The sequence below is a fragment of the Myxocyprinus asiaticus genome, chromosome 26 (genome assembly GCF_019703515.2).
Source record: "Myxocyprinus asiaticus isolate MX2 ecotype Aquarium Trade chromosome 26, UBuf_Myxa_2, whole genome shotgun sequence".
Classification (NCBI taxonomy): domain Eukaryota; kingdom Metazoa; phylum Chordata; class Actinopteri; order Cypriniformes; family Catostomidae; genus Myxocyprinus; species Myxocyprinus asiaticus.
In genome coordinates, this window is record NC_059369.1 from 29,615,578 (window position 1) to 29,637,099 (window position 21,522).

General features: G+C 37.8%; 1 protein-coding gene across 2 annotated transcripts in view; it reads left to right on the plus strand.

The window, feature by feature from the left end:
- The window catches only part of LOC127416819 (transcriptional coactivator YAP1), a 55,264-nt gene extending 38,466 nt beyond the window's left edge, over positions 1-16,798 (plus strand). Inside the window, exons 4-8 of one of the 2 annotated variants that reach the window (XM_051656377.1) lie at positions 635-748; positions 9,423-9,595; positions 11,869-12,002; positions 13,733-13,845; positions 13,963-16,798. In XM_051656377.1, coding sequence (XP_051512337.1) covers positions 635-748; positions 9,423-9,595; positions 11,869-12,002; positions 13,733-13,845; positions 13,963-14,201 — 773 coding nt within the window. In that variant the 3' untranslated portion in view covers positions 14,202-16,798. The remainder of the gene's footprint in view (positions 1-634; positions 749-9,422; positions 9,596-11,868; positions 12,003-13,732; positions 13,846-13,962) is intronic. The other variant, XM_051656378.1, reaches the window with a different exon arrangement.
- Positions 16,799-21,522: the final 4,724 nt, after the last annotated feature.

A 21,522-nucleotide genomic window follows, 5' to 3' on the forward strand; every position in this document is an offset into this window, starting at 1 on the left:
TTGGTTTCTGTTGTTCATAATGTAAATTGAGATAATCCATGCGTTTCATTTTAAGCCCAAAGTATGCTTCCGTTTGACACGAGCGCTTAGCGTCAGCATAGTCAAATGCTCACCTTTCAAAGTATACTTCATTTGACTGCCTGCATACACAGGTCGGTTGACGCTTGCTTGCTACAACTGCTGTGAGATCCTTGACTATTTCTTTTCAGGAGTTTAGACCCATAAAGATGTCTTTATATTCCTTCAGACTCGAGTAATACAAATGTAGGTATCTGCTTACCTCTTCACACACGACGTGCACATCCACTGTTGTTGTTTCCACCTTCGTCTCCTGTAGTTTAACTGTGATTACATCTTCTAGCGCTTCTTCATGACAGCAACGGCTCAATGGTGAGTGTTGCCACCTTGTGGACCCACTTATCAGTGCAAATAATTCGAGGCGCATGCGCATTCTGCGTGTTCAGAGTACGCGCGGTTAGAAAAATTGGTGAGCACACGTTCAGTGCTCGAGCACTCTGCTGATGCTGAAATTTGCATCACTCGTCCTGTACGCAGAAACGCCTCATGTTCGCGTCTGACCGAAGTATACTTTGGGCTTTAGAGTATTGACTGAACCCTGCCTGTTCTCTCTCAGGTCCTCTTCCTGAAGGCTGGGAGCAAGCTATTACCTCAGAAGGAGAGATCTACTACATCAATCACAAAAACAAAACCACCTCTTGGCTGGACCCACGACTCGACCCACGTTATGGTGAGCTTTAACTCCTATAAGACCCAAAGCAAATAAAAGGCTCAGCGTTAATCTTGTCGTATAAAACGCTATGTTTTAAGTCATTGTAAAATGCCTTAAAGGCACACTGTGACATGCCACTTCTTTGCTTGGCAAGCATAAACAGCCTACAGCTAGCCTATAGAACTATATTACTGGGTGGAAGAACAGATTCAGATTAGTATTAATAATAAATTCAACTGTTTATTTTACATTAGTGTCAACATCATATCGCTGTTCCACCATATTACAAAGGCAGTATGTCACTCAAGGCTGTGGTTTACAGTGATTTTATCACAGTCAAGTGGGTCTTTAGGCCAGATAAGGTGGTTTACACGTTTCGTTGTCCCTTACACCCCTTACCCATGGTATAATCACTCGGTACGTTAACAAGCGCAGTTATAATCGAGCTACAGTTGGTTTTTCCGTAAAAGAGTTAAAGTCTTCATCTGTCGGTCCAAGTCTACGTGACACAATGTAGACGTAATGTAATATTTGAAGAAAGGTTAAATACCCGTTGTGTGTTACCTCTGTTTTTCAGATGATGAGCAAAATGGTGCGACAAATTGCGATCCGTTTAGCATGTATACAGGCTGTATGAAGCCGAGCTACAATCGTGTTAAAGTATTTACATTAACATTTTAAAAAGACAAATTATTGTATTATTTATTGTCTTGACTGAAAACCAATTTAAGTGCATGTAAGCGTACTGACTGTAACGCACAGTGGACTATTTCTTTATTTTAATGTTCATTACATACGTAAGTAGTTACTCTGCCCTACATATGCAACATTACGCCAACATTAAAACAAATTTTGGTCAGGACTCAATTTTGACATTTAGTCCTTTGCACGGCAGTGTTATCTGATAATTTGTGAATGAAAGTTAGTGAGTGTGTGTTTGTGGCACACTATTCAGAGCGTTCCCGCTTCCTGTGACTCATACTGAGGTTAGCCAAAACTTCTCACTCCTGACTCTGCTATGTGATCCCTTTACTCACTCAAACTAGCTTAAACTGCTTCTGATCATACTGCTCCCTGAACCCCCTGTTTAGATTTAGATTTATAATCCATATGCACAGATGGTGAAACATATCCCAAGTAGTGCAGTAGTAATGTTAATCTACTAATCTCTTTCTGCTGTTGAGATAAATGGTTCACAGACAGGTTGTCAGACTGAGATGTTTGTCTTTTCCTACCCCTTTCAGTCCCCCTTTTAATCTATTTCTCTGTGCACGTAAGGCTCACAATGAGACGAAGGCTTCTACTTATGTCACTTTGAGTTACTCGCGCTCAAGGTGCTTTCCCTTCGTCCCAAAGAGCATTCCCTTGGGAGTCTCTCTTTCTCACTCTCAATCTCTACCTCTATCTATGTCCAACATGTGTGAACAAGCATGTTTTTGCCCTGTTTTTGACCCAAATTCTCAGTGATAATGTTACAAAACAAGTTTTAGTGTGCAAATGTGCACCTAACATGAAAGTGGTTGTGGAGAAAGTGGTAAACAGTCTGTGCAGGGCTAGACGAGAGAGCGAGAGTAAAAAGAATGAGGGGTTGGGGCGGAGTTGTAGGCTCTGGCAGATGAAGCCCTTTGAAGTTCAGTGGACAAGCCTGGTGGGCCCCCGAATTACAGATGTAATGTGAGGGGGAGAACAGTGAGAAAGAGAGGGAGAAAGAGGGGTAGACATGGTTAACTCATTCTTTGCCACAAGTCGAGAATGTTTGGGCGTTCCCATGTGGTTTTATGTAACTGCTTGTGTCTGCATTTTTTCATGGCCTCTGTTTTGTTTTTATCCCTCATCTACTGACTTTCTGATGCACATTATCTCACCGCTGTGCTTTTAACTTTAAATACACAATAGACAAGAATGTTTGAATATCAACTAAATTTGAAAGTTCAAAAGAAAGTCAGTTCGTACTTGCACTGCAGCGGGGAAATTAAATACACTTACCACATTGCTAACCTTACATTTAAAGGTATGTCACATCTAGGTCTCTGGTCGCCAATGACACTGGAAACAGTTGGGTAAAATGATCAGGGGTAGAACAGGACTGTACTCCTTTAACAGAGAACTGAAGTTTGGCCATTCTCTTTCTTTCTCTCTACCCCCCCCCTTCTAACCCCGCGTGAGGCCCAGCACAGGCAGAACTGTTCTCAGCTACACATCTAGACAGACTTGAGTCAGTGCCAGGCTTCTCGATGCTGCAGCTCTGCTCCTAATCTATTCCAGAACTTTTCAGTCAAAGAGATCCAATGTGAGAGAGAGAGGGGAGTGGGGAGGGGGGCAGGCGGAGGCAGGGCCAGAGAGGGGGAAGGGAAGAGGAAAAAAGAAAGGGAGGAATAGAAGAAAACGGAAGAAAGCTCACAGGATAAACTTGTGCCTCCGTCGTAAGTAGTGAAGAGGAAGTGAACAGACAGTGAGCAATTTCCAGAGAGGAGGCCTAGTTTGATACTACTACATGGGACCTGAATTTCATTGCATAGATAACTATCAAACTATCAAAACTATCAAAAGTGGCATCTGCAAATATAAGATGCTAGACCTTTTCTTAGAACTAACTTTACTTTTTCATTTTTTATAGTTAGCTTAATTTACACTTGGTATTAAGATGCGATTTTGAGTGATCCGATTATAAGTGGACAAGCAAGACTCATCTCCATTAACACCTGTTTGTAATATGCATCGCTTTTGACCACTTGCGTTCAGATTTCAAGGGCAGAGTGTTTGATTTCATGATGACATAATGACATCAATCATTATGTCAGTGTATTACTACATGATAATAAAGGGGGGGGGGGGGGGGGGGGGGGAATTGCGCACTGTTTCTCTGAATTATACTTGCATTTAATCTAAGCACAAACATGTCGTTTCAAACTGAATATTTAGTTATATTTAGTGGAATATGTTAATATATTAAAGGAACATTCTGGGTTCAATAGAAGTTAAGCTCAATCGAAAGCATTTGTGGCATAATGTCAGCTATCACAAAAATAATTAACATTTTCCTCCAGAAAAAGTAAAAATATGGGCTAAAGTGAGGCACTTATAATGGAAGTGAATGGGGCCAATTTTTGGAGCGTTTAAAGGCAGAACATTGAAGCTTATTATTTTATAAAAGCACTTTCATTAATTCTTCTGTTAAAACTCAGACATTATTTTAGCTGTAAATTTGCTTAAATCCCCGTTTATATGGCCATTTAGTTTAGGGGAATGTAGTTGAAGTGGACAAATCTCAAAACGCTTTGGACCTGGTTTACACCCGCCTTTAGCGTCGTCCCGTTTCAAACGGATCACCCCAAACCAGATTTTAATACCAGTGTAAATGGGGCCTATAAGTGTGGCCTACATGATTTTTGGGGCCACTGTTTTTGACATTTCATTTGGTGGAACACAAACATTTATAATACAGTTAAAAGCCACTCCAACTCAAAAGCAATAATGCCTTTATGTGGTGGTGACTGTATTTGAGCACAAAGGCCAAGTGGAACCTTTGGTTATCAGTCATGTGCTGAGCCTGTTTTATCTGCTTGGTTTATCTAAGTACTTCAGTGCAGGAGTTGGTACCTTGTTGGCTAGTGCACAGTGATGTCACTCTCTTGTGAAGCACTCATCTTTTCCAGAGCTTTAAGCTACTCTGACTCAATGACACAAACACTCTGTTGTATTAACACTTCACGACTCCTTAGGCACTCACCTTATTGGGAAACAGGATGACAAACTTGATATCAGTGGTTTACTTTCAGAGATCATATAGAGTTTCTCATTGTATTGATATGACTTTAGCTAGATTTTACATTTGCTGAAGTAAATGTGAGTCATACTTGCTTCTGTAAAACTCGCTGCAGCATTCCTAGGTTGTTGTGTTTGCTGTGCAGTTGCTAAGGTGTTCTGTTTTTTTTGCTAGGGCTTTCTTGGTTGCTTACCAGCCCAAGTCAAATGAGCCCACCCCAAGTTCGCCAGGCAAAAATCTGAAGTCTGTTGGATTCTAAAAAACCTTAGCCCACCTCTCTTCGACAAACAATTTACGAGGTAACATTTATGTCCGTAGGGCATACAGTGTGCTAAAGTTTAATACTTAAGGCAATGGTATACTTCGTTTTTCCGCATACCAGTACGTCTCGTGCACGGTTGGGCACTCAGCCTTTCAAGGTATACTCTTTTGACAGCAAGCCTATACGGACGTGTTCGACGCATGCGCAGTTTCACACTACAACTGCTTTGTGGTACTCTTTTAGCATAGTCAACGGCCGGTGACATGCAAAGATGCGGACTGTCCATGTGCAGCATTGTTTTTCTGGAGCACTATGCTAATGACTAAATTTTCACACGGAAAAACGATGTCTACTTTGGCCTTTAGAGTTAAAGGCCAAAAGCCACTAACCCTTGGTGTGAGCAGTATTCTTAGCAAGCACCGTTACTAATCATTGCAAATGTTTTGAAGTCCTCAAGCCTTTATCAGGCCTTTTGTTATGAATATACAGCCTTCTGTATCCACTTGTATGTAATATGGCTGCCATCTTGCTTTCAGCTTGCATCCTACTACATGCTAGTCACACAGCTGAATTTTTTCAGACAGGCTTCCGACAGTTCACTGCTTGCTTTTGTGTGGTCCGCTGAGGTTTGTGTATGATAGGATAGAGAGGCTTTTCTTCTGGACACAGATTGATTCTCTTTCCTTTTACAAAGGCTTCAAAGGTTTTCGTGCACCTCTGCGTTTTCTGAGAGCACTCTTAAAAGTTTCTCAACGCACCTCTGGTCGCGCCTGTCAGGACAGGTGAGCCACTATTGGTTGGCAGCTTAGCGAGATGTAGCCTGATATAGAATGTTTTTGCTGGATGGTCGTGTTCCAAAGCCAGTGTGTTAAAGACAACGGCAAACTACGTCAATCTGTGTTTCTCTCCCTCTTTTTATTTGTATTTCTCTGGCACATTTCCTCTTCCTCGTACTCTTTCTGGTTCAAGGGAGTGCACATATATGTGGCATGAACCTGCAGTTCTGCCATGCTTATGCAACATTGATTCATTCCGCCACATGGGTAAGACTTTGTTTTCTGTTTGTGTTCTTGTCAACTTCATACTGTGTGGAGTTTGCCAAGTAAAATACCCACTGAATCTCCAAACCAGTCAAGTACAGACTAGTCAGGAAAATCCAGACATGAGAATTAAGAATTGCCGTTAGTTTTTCTATCGTTTTTATCGTTATTCTGCGTAATGATACGATAAAATTGTGATTCTTTGTTTAATATATTGTGATTTAGAAAGGTGGTATGTTGCGATCTTTTACTCATTCGTTTCTTATTTATTTTCATTAGACTTAAGTGCTTTGCGCAACAAGTGCTAAACTTCCTCTTCTTTATTTTGTTGTAGAAAGACAGAAGTAGTGTAGAGTGTAATCATTTGTTTTAAAAAAAAAAAAAACTTAGGGAACAGAGTACTTTGGTTTCAGCTGTTTTATCATTACATGAAAACCCCTGCAGTCTAGCTGTATGAAGAATCTGTATGGACGTCCTTACTAATGTAGCAAGTTATAGACTTCCACACTGTTACGTTTTCATTTGTATTTTTAAAATTACAGCAAACTTTTGAAATTGATGATTTTAAGAAACTGAAAACAGTTTTGATGCAGCCTTATATTATTAACTCATATGGTTAGTATGTTTCGACTTTTTACACATTTAAGTGGTGGTCAATCTCTTCTTCTTTTTTCTTTTCTTTTTTTTTACAAAAATAATATGATAAATTTAACTTAAAATATTGTTTTTGGCATTAGAACATCGATAATGTATTGTGCGCTAGTCATACACTTTGAAATATCAGATATTTTTCACCACCTCTTCTGTTGGACAAATAAGACATTACAAATCTCACTGGTAGACATCAGACTTGTATTAACTGGTCACTTCTGTAGTGAGACCAGCCATCAGAGCCAACATTCGGCTTCAATAGACCCATATCTATGTGAGATAAGTGTTTTAAAAGAGAAACAAACCGAGAGACACCCACACACTCCCCACTAGCACTCAGTATACATTCCCACTCACTCTTCCACGCCTCGGGCACTGTGGGGGAGGGTGGTTGCGGTGTGTGGATGAGAGAGAAAGGTGCGTGGTGAGTCTCTGATCTGATTCCCATGGTGAGAGGAGAGCGGAGACTCATTCAGCCCTGAGGTAGTGTAAACACACTCTGATTAAATGGTGATGAGGATAAGCAGGGAAGACGGGGCTCCCTTGCGCATAACAATGCCAGCACCATCGAGGCTTTGTTGTCACTGGTGGCCCCAGTGCATGAACAGCAATATCATTGGCTCAATTACTGTAACACCCCAACTCCAATGGCCAAAAGGATTTGTCTCTTTTATTTGAGTCTGTGGTGATATGCATCACTCCATTCAGTTGCATTGATAGGCCCTTTTTATACCCTGTAAATGGGATCTTTGCCGATTTTCATTGCAGCAAATATTGATCTTTGTTAAACAAAGCAACAAACATATTAAACTTCTAATCACCATTGTTTGATATAAATTTCGTCCAATATATAGTATATACAGTTGTGCTCAAAAGTTAGCATACCCTGGCAGAAATTGTGAAATTTTGGCATTGATTTGTCTTAAGGATAGTGATCATATGAAGCCATTTATTATCACATAGTTGTTTGGCTCCTTTTCAAATCATAATGATAACAGAAATCACCCAAATGGCCCTGATCAAAAGTTTACATACCCTTGAATGTTTGGCCTTGTTACAGACACACAAGGTGACACACACAGGTTTAAATGGCAATTAAAGGTTAATTTCCCACACCTGTGGCTTTTAAAATTGCAATTAGTGTCTGTGTATAAATAGTCAATGAGTTTGTTAGCTTTCACGTGGATGCACTGAGCAGGCTAGATAGTGAGCCATGGGGAGCAGAAAAGAACTGTCAAAAGACCTGCGTAACAAGGTAATGGAACTTTATAAAGATGGAAAAGGATATAAAAAGATATCCAAAGCCTTGAAAATGCCAGTCAGTACTGTTCAATCACTTAATAAGAAGTGGAAAATTCGGGGATCTCTTGATACCAAGCCACGGTCAGGTAGACCAAGAAAGATTTCAGCCAAAACTGCCAGAAGAATTGTTCGGGATACAAAGAAAAACCCACAGGTAACCTCAGGAGAAATACAGGCTGCTCTGGAAAAACATGGTGTGGATGTTTCAAGGAGCACAATACTTGACCCCTCTCCAAACATAGCGCTTATGGTTGTGACCATAAAGCTCTATTTTGGTCTCATCACTCCAAATTACAGTGTGCCAGAAGCTGTGAGGTGTGTCAAGGTGTTGTTGGGCATATTGTAACCCGGCTTTTTTGTGGCATTGGCTTCTTTCTGGCAACTCGACCATGCAGCTCATTTTTGTTCAGGTATCGTCGTATTGTGCTCCTTGAAACAACCACACAGTCTTTTTCCAGAGCAGCCTGTATTTCTCCTGAGGTTACCTGTGGGTTTTTCTTTGTATCCCAAACAATTCTTCTGGCAGTTGTGGCTGAAATCTTTCTTGGTCTACCTGACCTTGGCTTGGTATCAAGAGATCCCGGAATTTTCCACTTCTTAATAAGTGATTGAACAGTACTGACTGGCATTTTCAAGGCTTAGGATATCTTTTTATATCCTTTTCCATCTTTATAAAGTTCCATTACCTTGTTATGCAGGTCTTTTGACAGTTCTTTTCTGCTCCCCATGGCTCAGTATCTAGCCTGCTCAGTGCATCCACGTGAGAGATAACAAACTCATTGACTATTTATACACAGGCACTAATTGCAATTTTAAAAGCCACAGGTGTGGGAAATTAACCTTTAATTGCCATTTAAACCTGTGTGTGTCACCTTGTGTGTCTGTAACAAGGCCAAACATTCAAGGGTATGTAAACTTTTGATCAGGGCCATTTGGGTGATTTCTGTTACCATTATGATTTAAAAAAGAGCCAAACAATAATGTGATAATAAATGGCTTCATATGATCACTATCCTTAAATAAAAGACAGTGTTTTTGCATGATCAGTCCTATTTTCAAATCAATGCCAAAATTTCTGCCAGGGTATGCAAACTTTTGAGCACAACTGTATCTTATAGCGGAATGGTGGCACTTAAAGAAATGCTCTGGGTTCAATATAAGTTGAGCTCAATCAACAGGATTTGTGGCATAATGTTCATTTCCAAAAAAAATAATTTCAATTCGTTCCTCCTTTTATTTAGAAATACTGTTGCAGTACAGCACTTAGAATGGAATTGAATGGGGCCAGTCCATAAATGCTAAAATACACATAGTTTCAAAATTATAGCTACAAGACAACCATTATATGTAGAGTATTAACATGATTTTAGTGTTATAAAGTCACTTACTAACCTTATTTGTGAAAATTTATATCCTATATTACAGCTTTGTTGTCATGACAATGAAACCCTATAATCCCGATATTGAATAAGTAAGGCTCTCGAAGCCATGCAATTTATCGAATATAGTTACTGATAAAGGGGTTATAAATTTAATTCACAATATAGCATGGCTTCTCTTATGTTATTGCTTAAATATATTACATAACTAATTAACAAATAATTAATGCTTTCTTTTCAAACAGCTGATCAAACCAAGCATAGTAACATAATTCATTTTGTGTCTTCATAGCTATGAACCAGCAGCGAATTTCCCAGAGTGCTCCAGTGAAGCAAGGCTCCCAGTTGCCCTCCAGCCCCCAGAGTGGAGTGATAGGAGGAAACAACCAGATCAGACTGCAGCAGATCCAGATGGAGAAAGAGAGACTGAGACTCAAACAAGAGCTCCTTCGCCAGAGACCCCAGGTCAGATACGCACCTGTCAGAACATTCAGTCCTCACATACTAGACAGGTACTTAGTCTTCTGCTGCTCAAATGAGACTCAGCTGTACCGAGTGTATTCGGTTTAATGATTGCAAATACATTTTTTTAGTTTTTAATTAATGTGTTAAATTTTTTTTTTTTTTTTTTTTTTTTAAGTCTCACAGAGCTAGACTTTTGTCTATCAGCATAAAGTCATGTCCACTTTGCAGCTTATTCACACCAAGTACCGCACATTAAGACAGGAAAGGACTGTCTGAAGAACATTTAAAGTGACCAACCACACTTTATTTGTATGTGTTTTTTTTACACCTTTAGGGCGGGTAAATCTGAAATTCATAGTAGAGGTACCCTTCGTACCTTTTTGAGAGTGTGAATGAGAGATTGAATGGAGGGAGTGGGGCAGACGGGGAGGCGGAGGAGGCAGGGCTCAGCTGCCCCTGCTTTGGAATGTAAACACAGTGTTGACTCAGTGCTGCAGACCCCCTTGCTGGAAAACAAAATAAACAGAGATCTTCAGGGATGATCTTACAGGTTTTAGCTGGAAGCAGCTCACTTAACAGACTAATAAAGTTAGCCTTGAAATACAGTGAAAGGCATTGATCTTATCATTGGAAATCCTTTAATGAATCACTCAGCCATGATATTGCACATGCTGAAGTTTTAGAAATTAAAGTCAACATGAAACGGCATTCGTAGCCCATTTTACTTCCATAATGTGATGTATTTAATAATAAATGGATTTGCAGCGAGGGATAAAATGTACTCGTCGCTTGTTTATTTACAGCGTTTCACCAGATGCGGAAGATTGCACACTGCAGTTTCAGTGTCAAAATAAAAGCTCCAGATGATGATGTAAGTAGAACAAAAATATATAAAAATTTGTAAAACAAATCTAATAATGATAGAGTATTATATTAGAATAATAAACTTAATTGGGTCCCACAGTAATAATTTAGTATTATGCAATATACAACTGGGTTCCAAAAAATAAGTGAATTACACCCTTCTTCATTCATTTTTTTTTTTTTTTTTCTTAAAATATATGAAGGTTAATAATGCTTTTTATTAAATGATACTATGTATCATTGTTTATAAAATAAAAAATTTAAAGTGCATATCAATGAAAATGATCTCATTCCCCTCATTCTCTGTTCTTTTAGTGAAAAACTGGGGGGAAACATGCCTTTAATTAAAGAGATGTAAATAGACTTTTATTCAATGGCTACAATGGCTGTTTGGATGAAATGATGCTTCCTCTGATTTTAAGAAATAACTTTTGAGCCATTTCAGAGCAAATACATAATTATCGCGATATATATTATGTGTGATATATATATATATTATGTATAGAATATTGCCAGTAGGCTGAAAAATATTGAGATAAAATTTTTGTAGCTATATCGCCCAGCCCTACTGAAATAACACGTGTAATGTTTATGTCTTGTTGCTATATTTTTGAAACACTGTCTATTTTAACATTTATGGTCTGGCCCCATTCACTTCTATTGTAAGTGCCTTACAGTAACAATGATGAGTTAAAATTATTATTTGTGGTATATGCCACAAATGCTGTCAGTTGAGCTTGACTTGTATTGAACCAGGAACATTCCTTTAACACCTTTCTGTGGTGAGGGGCTGTTGGATTGTCCTTTAGCAATAGTTGTATTTAAGTTTCGGTTGGTCATAGGAAGTGTCTGTAATAAAAATGAAGATCTGACCCTCCGCTCTACCCTAAATGATGTGCAATAAACCCACACCTTCTTTAGACAACCTGTGAGTCTCTGCAAACCACCAGTTCGAGCTGAGGCTGTAAAACAGTCGTTTACTGACAATCTTGCACAATCTATTGACAAATGATAACCAGATTTGTAACTCGTGACTTGTTGTATGGGAAGGGCTTTTATTTCACTTAAGAAGGTGATAAAGGAAACTAACCAAGTGAAACTTGTAGGTGAAGGTTTTTTTTTTTTCTATACCTCACTCACTGTGTTGTGTATTTGTGTGTGGGTTTAGAGTAAAACCAGTATATTTTGTTCTGCACTTTTTCTACAATAGAAAGATGCATTTGTTCTGATCTCTGTACTTAGAGTAATTCCAAAGAAAATTGTTCATTTATTCCAAGCTTGCGTTGCAGTCACAAGCATCTGTATACCTGGTCTGTACACTTCTTCAAACAAACCTACATGAAAAATGGATTTCCTCACTTTTACACATCCATCCCCCTCATATGCCTTTTGGTTGTGTTTGCAAACAGGAGCTCGCCCTGAGAAACCAGCTGCCAACCAGCATGGAGCAGGATGGTGGTACTCAGAACCCTGTGTCCTCGCCCGGCATGGGCCAAGACGCCCGCAACATGACCACCAACAGCTCTGACCCTTTCTTAAACAGGTAAGAGAAATCATAACACGTAGAACCTTACAGAACAATGAACGTAGATGACGTTATACAGGAAGAACTCACTTTTACTTTTACACATGGTAATAGTTACCAGTTAAAATGCCCATGAGGGCAATGAATTTGTGGTTATTGATTGACTGGGACTCATTGGTTATCTCTAGTGGAGAGGTTGGTAAAAGCAGTTTGCATGCAACATTTGAACCATCAAAACATCAAGGCCTGCATGGTAAAGCTGCTTTTGCAGGGAATTACACCATCCAGTGGCAGTAAAGGACAAAATATGCTCTTGTGTGAGCAGATAAGAGTTGATGTGAATAACAAGGCAGCCCGTGAGAACATGTGGTCTCGGTCTTAGACAAGGCTGTTCCCTCCTCCCACCCTTGCTGTTCACACAAAGAGCTCATTCATCCAGCAACTCGCATGCACTGAAGCCACATTTCACTCTCTTAATTAGGAGCAACTTGCTGTATTTTCCTTCACTGTAGCATGTCCTCTGCACTCTTTATTTGAGCACACTGTGCTGAACTTACTGGCTGAACTTACAACTATTTATAGAGAGCTTTTCCCAGACCACCAGCAAAACAACACCTTTTACAATGACCCTCAAAGGCAAAGCAGGTCACTGCAAGTAATGCAAGCAAAAACTCTTGCAGCAAAAAATAGCATAATGCTTAGAAATGTCTAGCAATTAATTGTTCATACGATATAAATCTACCAATGTTCGAAGTGTTTTTCTTTAAAGGAATAGTTCCCCCAAAAATGAAAATTGTCATTATTTACTCATGCTAATTGTCGCTCCAAACCCGTATCACTTTTTCTTCCATGGAACACAAAAGATGAATTTTTAAACCGTCTTGACAGGGTTTATTGAAGTGAATAGTGACTCTGGTGTATTAAAGGGATAGTTCACCCAAAAATGAAAATTCTCTCATCATTTATTAACCCTTATGCAATCCCAGATGTGTATGACTTACTTTCATTTGCTGATCTCAAATGAAGATTTTTAGAGGAATTTCTCAGCTCTTTTGGTCCATACAATGCAAGTGAATGGGTGCCAACATTTTGAAGCTCCAAAAATCACATAAGTCAGCATAAAAGTAATCCATAAGCCTCCAGTGGTCAAATCAATGTCTTCAGAATAGATATGATAGGTGTGGGTGAGAAACAGATTAAAAAGAGAATTTCTGGCAGTGGTCCACAAGGTTTGCAGAATAATTATATTAGTGACATAAACCTGCAAATAGGATATTTCTACAGTGGTGTCAGTAACCGAAAACGTTCGTGTGAAGCCACATCTACAGTACACTGTTGGATATAATATCCAGTGGGGTTCAAAAGTCTGAGACAGCATTTGAAATCAGGGAATCAATATAGAATTTAAACCTGGAAATAAACAAAGGTTTAGAATTTTGAAAAATGTAAAATGAGGTCACAACTAAACAAGTGAATTTTTTAGATTGATCATATAACACCTTTTTACAGAAGGTCAGATTGCTTTGCTTCCATTGAAGCACACAAGATTCTCAAATCATGCTGGGGTATAATTTGGATCATTAGGTTTTGCACAAACTTGTGCAGTCTATGCTGTATCATTTTTTACTTTATTAAATGTGAAAATTCAAAATAGAAGAATTTTGGACTCCACTTGTATATACCAATGAAAGTTTCACTTTGTGTCAGTTGGCTTGTTATTAATGGTATTTTTTTTTTTAACTCTTCAGTGGGACGTATCACTCCAGAGACGAGAGCACAGACAGTGGCCTGAGCATGAGCAGTTACAGCGTCCCCCGCACTCCTGATGACTTCCTCAACAGTGTAGATGAGATGGAGACAGGTGCAGTACTTTAAACAATCATCAGAATAAACCGACTCAAATGATTTTCATTCCAAAGATCCTTTGTTTTTCCAACAAACAAAAAAAAGGTTAATTGACCAAATTGCTCACTTTTAGGCGATACCCTCGTCCCTGGCTCCATGGCAACACAGCCCAGCCGTTTCCCGGACTACCTAGACGCTATCCCAGGCACGGACGTGGACCTGGGCACCCTGGAGGGCGAGAGCATGGCAGTTGAGGGTGAGGAGCTGATGCCAAGCCTCCAGGAAGCCCTGAGCTCTGAAATCCTCAATGACATGGAGTCTGTGCTGGCGGCTACCAAGATTGACAAGGAGAACTTTCTAACCTGGCTATAGAGCACCTGCATCCAGCACTACGCCTTCTCTTCCAACATGATGAAGTGCTGCCTAGTACAATCTGTGAAGGATGTGTAGATGCTTTGAGTTGAAAAGAAAAGACATTTCACCTTACTGGACAGCTTTCTTTTTTCTTTCTCATCTTCCGTTCAGTACGTTTGGCCGGATTGGTTTTAAAAGCAGAGGTATTTTTAAACTTTGGTCCTATTTTTCGTATTACTCTTCATGTCTGCATCCTCAAGGCTGGCCCATGAACAGACAAGTATTCACAAGTACCCAAATCTCTTTCATGGCTGTGCATTATGTGACAGCCTATCAATGTGTGCGAGTGCATGTTTCTGTGAGATGGATGTGAATTTGTGTGCGTTTCCCCTCATGAACTCCTCACTGTGGAAACAGAGCTGAGAGGGCTCAGGTGTTCTCCAGACGAACCCCCTAAATCAGCCTAACACAACCTTCTATGACGTTTCATGACATCCCTAATCTCGGCTCGTATAGAAACTACTATTCTTTTTCCTCATATACACTAATGAGCCTGAGAAACCAAAAAGCATTGTACCTGAGGAGGTCGTCTGCATGTGTTTTCCGATGAGATTTGCGTACTATAATTGAAAGGTTAAAATCTAAGGGTTTCAACGTGATAAAACAAATGGTTAAACGAAAATTCTGCTGCTTGGCTGTGCCAGCATATCATGCTAGAAATGTCTAATTAAGTGCCTTTCGGTTTTGTTTCTTGGACAAAAAGAAATCGCGTTCCTGTCATTTTACACTAGATATCATAGATCATGTTTGTCAACATTTTCTTTTACTTGTTTCATTAATCAAAGTATATTTCTTTCAAAGGTTTTATAAAAAAAAAAAAAGCAATGTTATGTCGGGAATTGGGGTTTTGTTGTTTTAAGAACCCTAGCCTCTTTGTGTGTCAGTTTTTATTTAAGCCTGATTTTTGTTTCTTGAGGGTTGTGGCATTCATATGTGATCTGAAGAAATCAAATCCAATTTTTATCTCGTTTTAACTGATTTATACAGGACAACTATTCTAACAGAGCTGCCTTTCAGTAACATGAAAACATTTATGTAAATACTGATTGAAGTCATTATTTCTGTTTTACCATAATCAGAGATTATAGTAAGGTGGAAGTCTGTTTATGATACCGATCTCTATTTTTATCTTGGATTTTAGTATGTTCTTGCGTACTGTATTTAGTTAAAAATCTCTTAATATTCAGCCAAAAGCGAGGAACAAAATATCAAAGACACTTTGATCAACTATTAAAAAAGAAAAGCCTGTCTTTTTAAACAAACATCGCTAAATGAGCTCCAGTAGAGGTTTGCGCCAGTTACGTTGATGCTGTTTGGTGCTAAGACAAAGATCGGGCAGAAAGTAGAAGGTTCTGATAAGTTTTCGATGGTTTGATGAGCACGTCCTGAGGGTTCTTGGTGTAAAGTAGCTGTTAGCTTGAACTTGATTTGGTAACTGTGGATATGAACGATAGAGTAGACTTTCAAGGAAACAATCAGTTATTATTTCTGTCAGGATTTCTTTCAACAAGGCTTCTAAAGATGACCTCTTTCAAATTTAAAGGGCAACAAAAAGTAATTTATCATACTTTCTGTGTATGTACACATAGGGCATAAGCTAATGAGAAAAGGTCTAATTGATTTGTCAGGGGATTGTTATTGAAGCACGATTTGATAGGCCTTATGCTGCTTCAGAACTAAAGACAAAGCAGGTTACCTAGAACGGCCTTTTGTTACATGGTTTACATTATTTCACAGTAGTAGAACACTACAGGAACTTCAAATTACAAACTTCCTGCAGATGCTTTGCATTCAGTCATACAAAACAAATATTTCCTCATGTTTACAATAAGCGTACCTTGACACTACAAAATGTTCACTCAATGACTGTCCCATACTCTAAATATCTTCTGTTTTTGTTTTTTGTTTTGTTTTTTTGACACTTTTTAAAAGCTTTTATGAGTGTAATATTCTGAGGTCTACTGGCATGAATTCACAGCTAAGGTATATAGTTTTATGATCAAAAATGACAAGCTAGGCCATAGTTATCAAAATTAGAGATTCTAGAGAAAATAAAAGTGGTAAAAAAAAGACAAGCTAAGAGAAATATCTATTTTTGCAAACATAGTATTGATGGCAGACTCTAGAGGGGTAAAACGGTGTTGGAGAGAGCAATGCAACAATTATTTTTTTTGAATGAATTGTGGGTACAGTGCTGGTATTACACGTTTATAGAACATTAATTCAAATGTAAATGTCACTTAAACATGATTTTATGCTTGCTTAGTGTGCATACTGTTCAGAATATATAGTAACTGTTTTTTTTATTTTATTTTTTTGTAGTGGTAGTACTAATCACACATGGCAATGGATTGGTATTTAGATTCTTTTAAATGCACCCAGAATGAATTTATATCCATTTATGATCTCTTTCTCTCTTTTTTTTTTTTTTTTTTTTTTTTTAAGTCAATGTATGTGCATGTACCTTAGAACCTTAAGTTCTGTTACATTGTATATCTTTACATATTACTTTAAAATTGGCCTGGAATAAAGTATATACTTTGGTAGATACTGTCTTTAATTGGATGCTCATGTTGTCTCATGCATTCTGAACAAAGAATATATAATTAAGCATTTATTGTAGATTGTGTCTGAGCAAATCTCCAAGCTGTTGAAGTATCAGCTGCATGTTGTACAAAGAGAGCTGGTACACATAATATCAACCCCTTTCAAAAATACCTAAGTTAAACTAAAAATATGCCCCTGAACAATAACCTAAAGACAATGCTTAATAGTTTTTGGCTCCCATATTTCTTTCCAAATACCCTTACAGTGTACACTGAAGTAACTTTAGTACAAACCCAACTCATTAAAATGAGTTGTAAATGTAAACTAGTAGGTAAATATACATTGTTCAATAATTCAGCTGAATATTCTGTTTGTTTGTTTTTTCATGCACATAGACAATTATGAGGGTACTCACATGGCTCTGCAACGCACTTCACGTTGTGAGCAGGCCGACTTTTAGCCCAGAGCAACAGCCAGTATGATAACAAAGGCCAACATCATACCACAAATGAAACTACCTGCATGGAACCGGAGCCTTGCTGGGGAGTCGGCAAAAGTAGTAGGAGAAACACCTGTCCCAGGAAAAATAATCAAAGTTCTAAGCAAAGAACTAACCATACTTCTAATACTCAGTTTGTAATGTAAGCTTAATAACAATGTCAAGTCAATGAAATGAGAGCCATATCTACAGTTACAGTGTTGATGCCATCAACTTATTTTGTAGTGACAGACCTACATAGGTTTATCACTGGCCTATACAGATATCTACGTATAGAGCAGGGTGGCCGATGGATGATATAATACAGAGATATATATATATTTATAATACAATCAGTAATAAGATCAAATGAAAGAGACAAATTAGCTAATTAAATAAACATTTTACGCAAAACTATTTAACGCACAAATGTGCATCATTGACAAGGCTGTTGATTGTGGAGCTTTTTCGGCCAATTTAAAATAAATAAATACAATGAAAAAAAATTGAAATCCCATTAACTATTTCATTTGCACAAAGTGTCTGCGAAGTACTGTATGTGCCAAAATAAAAAATAAACTAAATGATTCAAATGTATTTTCACAGTGACAAAGCATCGTCCCTGTCAAAAGAAAAACTAAACTGCAAATGATTTGACACTTTTTTTGTCAAATTTTGAGGCAAGTCTGCCAATAGTAACATAAAAAGGCAAATGTGAAAAATGTCCAAAACATTTTCTTAATGTTAATGCAATGTAAATGCTGCAGATCCCCTGCATTTCTTTTGTTTAATTACTATTATTAATTGATTAAATGAATAACGGTAATAGACAACTGATTTAGAAATAACCCTATACACACCTGTCCTCTTTACAACCTATCTGCGCCCCCTAGTGTGAGATCGACTGTATTTAAGTATCCTCTCTTGAGCACCACCCACTCGTTAACATAGTATATGCATGTTGACATTGAAAATAAAAAAAATTGAAAAGTAAAATAATAATATTAATAATTAAAAAATAAAATTAAAAATGAAGTTTGCATTGCAGTTTGAATTCTGTCACTGTTATTGCGTAAACATTAGGAAAATGCTTTGGAAAAATGTATTTGCAATTTCCTTTTAACATTTGCCTTTTCATTTTATATTGGCAGTCTTGCTTTAAGATTGGAGTGAAAATGGAATGTCAAATCAACTTCAGCCTGGTTATCAGCTATGCTGTTGGTAATCTCAAAATGGCAAAAGATACAGTATGTTGGTCTGTTATTAGCAATTTGTAACTCAAAAGACTGAGTAGTGTAACATTAATACAGGAAATCATTCCATACCTGTAGATGCCAGAGTTAATGTCTGGCTTTTGTTCTCTGTTGGGATGAGCACATTGCTCAGATATGGTTCAGTTATGGTGACAAGTTCAGCTTTGAGCAGAAACACTGAATGTCTGGACATGTTTGATTGATCCACTCACTTTCTCCTCTTCAGCTGGACGAACCTGGGCAATTCTGCTGCCTGTACATGGAAAAGTTAATGGGATAAGAGAAATGGTTCTTTTGTAATTTAAGTAACAATATTGCATAAAACAGCCTGTTTGAGGACATTCAAAATTGTATCCAGTAATGCCAATGACTTTACACTGTATAATTTCATATGGCATAGGTTTTTGCAATATATCTCACACACAGACACACACACACACAAAGAATATAATCTCTCTGTTAATTCAAACAACTTTATGAAGGTAAAAAATTAACTGGATATGAAAACACTAAAATAATATAATAATAAGCAGATGGGCCTGCATACATTCCTACACACACTTAGAACATTTAAACAACAAATTCATTTAAAACAGCTAATCAAAATATGAATGAACTCATGAAAATATTGATTAAATAATCATTATTTAAAAATCCAACTCTAATCACACCTCATGGCTAATAAAAAGGGTACTGTTTTGAGCACTAAAATGTCCATGTTCAATTGAAAATATAATGTGCAGTACTGATCAGTCATATCACAGCTATTCAATAAAATACATGTAAAAAAAAACTAAGTAGCCTACATATCTGAACTCTTTCAGTAGAAACTGTCAACTATCTAGTACTGATAACTCAAAACATTAAAAAGCATTTTCCTGAAGGCAGAACTTATAACCCAGTTCCTATTCCTATATTTTTTTCTCTCTCTCAGTGACATTAGTCTCTTTGTATTTGCATGTTTAAATTAGCTTTCAAATATATTTTGGTCAGTCTGAACTGAACTCCTGTTCAAGTAATTCCAGGATCAATACATGTTAAGCTTAATCGATAGCATTTGTGGCATAATGTTGATTACCACAAAAATTTATTTTGACTCATCTACACACTGGGAGGCAGGGTTGGGGAGTAACGGAATACATGTAATGAGATTACGTATTTAAAATATAAAATATAAGTAACTGTATTCCACTACAGTTGCAATTTAAATCATTGGTAATTAGAATACAGTTACATTCAAAAAGTATTTTGATTACTGAAGAGATTACTTTGCATTTTATTGTCATTTGTTTCATTTCATATTTAGTCCTTTCAGATGGAAAACATTTAAACATATAAATGATGTGATCCAAAGTGCATTTGAACAGCGGTGAAACACTTTCTTATGATGTGTTACATTCATACGAGCAGACAGAGAAGTAAGTTTGAAGTAAGTTTGGAGCAGAAGAAATAGAAATAAACCTTGTGTAAATTGTCAGCTTTACGCTAAGCTAAAATGCTATTTCTAGCCATTTTACATGCACGTTACCAGGCACGATCATATTTTTTTATCAAGAAAATTCACGTTAGATCATACTTTCTTTTTTTCTTGTAAGACCTTTGATATTAGGGCAAAAATTTTATTCTTGATAATTTTTTTATTGTTTTCCTCTAAACATCCTTAAAACAAATCAATTTGATTGATCTTGTTTTAGAAACAACACTGCATAAGATATTTAGGTTTTTCAGAGAATGTATTTTTAACGTGTATTTTGTCTTACTGTACTGGCAGAGTTTTTATAGTCAAAACAAGTGAAAAAATCTACCAGTGCTGAAGAAGTAATCCAAAGTATTTAGAATACATTACTGACCTTGAGTAATCTAACGAAATACATTACAAATTACATTTTACAGCATGTATTCTGTAATCTGTAGTGGAATACATTTCAAAAGTAACCCTCCCAACCCTGCTGGGAGTGGTGATTACTGCTTTTGGAAAAGGTCATGAGGCATCAGTGTATTACTCCCTGCTAATTCAGAGTCTGGGGGACGGAGCTTTAACTTCTATCAAGAGATTATTGGAGAAAGATTTAAACTTGGTATTGGAGGAGGGAGTGTGGGCTAGGATTCTAAAAAACATAAAGTCTGCATCTAGAGATGCAAGGGTGTGCTTTATGCAATTCAAAATTTTACATCCATTATATTGGACCCCCTATAGATTGTATAGGCTTGGTCTTAAAGACACACCCACCTGCTGGCGATGCCAATCAGAGGATGGAGACATAAGATCCAGGAGTTTTGGTTGAAGGTTCAGAGTTTTGTGTGTGATGTACTGGGCACTCGGTTTAATTTTGCCCCAGACTCTGTATTTTGGGCGGTCATCGATGTAGAGAATAGACACATAAAGAGTTGGGTCCTAACCAGTGTCATAATCGTAAAACAGATAGTTTTAAGGGGATGAGTTCGGCTGGAGCACCTTCATTTCAGGAGTGGTGCTCGGAGATGGTGAGGGTGGCAGCCTTTGAAGAAGGGTCATTTAGAATACTGGGGAAATTGAACTTGTTTGTGGGGAAATGGGCGGATATCTGGCGTTTCTGGATGTGTGATTATTATTATTATTTGTGTGCGAGTGTCTATAATCATGTATGACCACTGGGATGTTGTTGGGGGTCAGGATGGGGTTTGGGAAGGGTAATAGTGGGGGTTAATTGTTGATTCTGTGTATATATGTGTTGTTTTTCTGTGTTCAATATGTGAATCAATAAAAAAAGTTGTTGATTAGAAAAAAAATAAAAAATAAAAATAAAATCACGGGCTGTCTCAACACCGAGGGAGCTGACTATCTTTGGGGCATCATAAAGCACGTCTGGAACATCCCAAATTAAATGCTGTACGTGTAGGGAGCTCGCTAGGTGTCGAGACAGCAGTAACGTACCAAAAATGGCACAATGGAAGCCTTCGCAATTTCCATTATTATCGCAAGGTATCAGAGTTTTACAATAGAAATAAACATCTGCGAAAC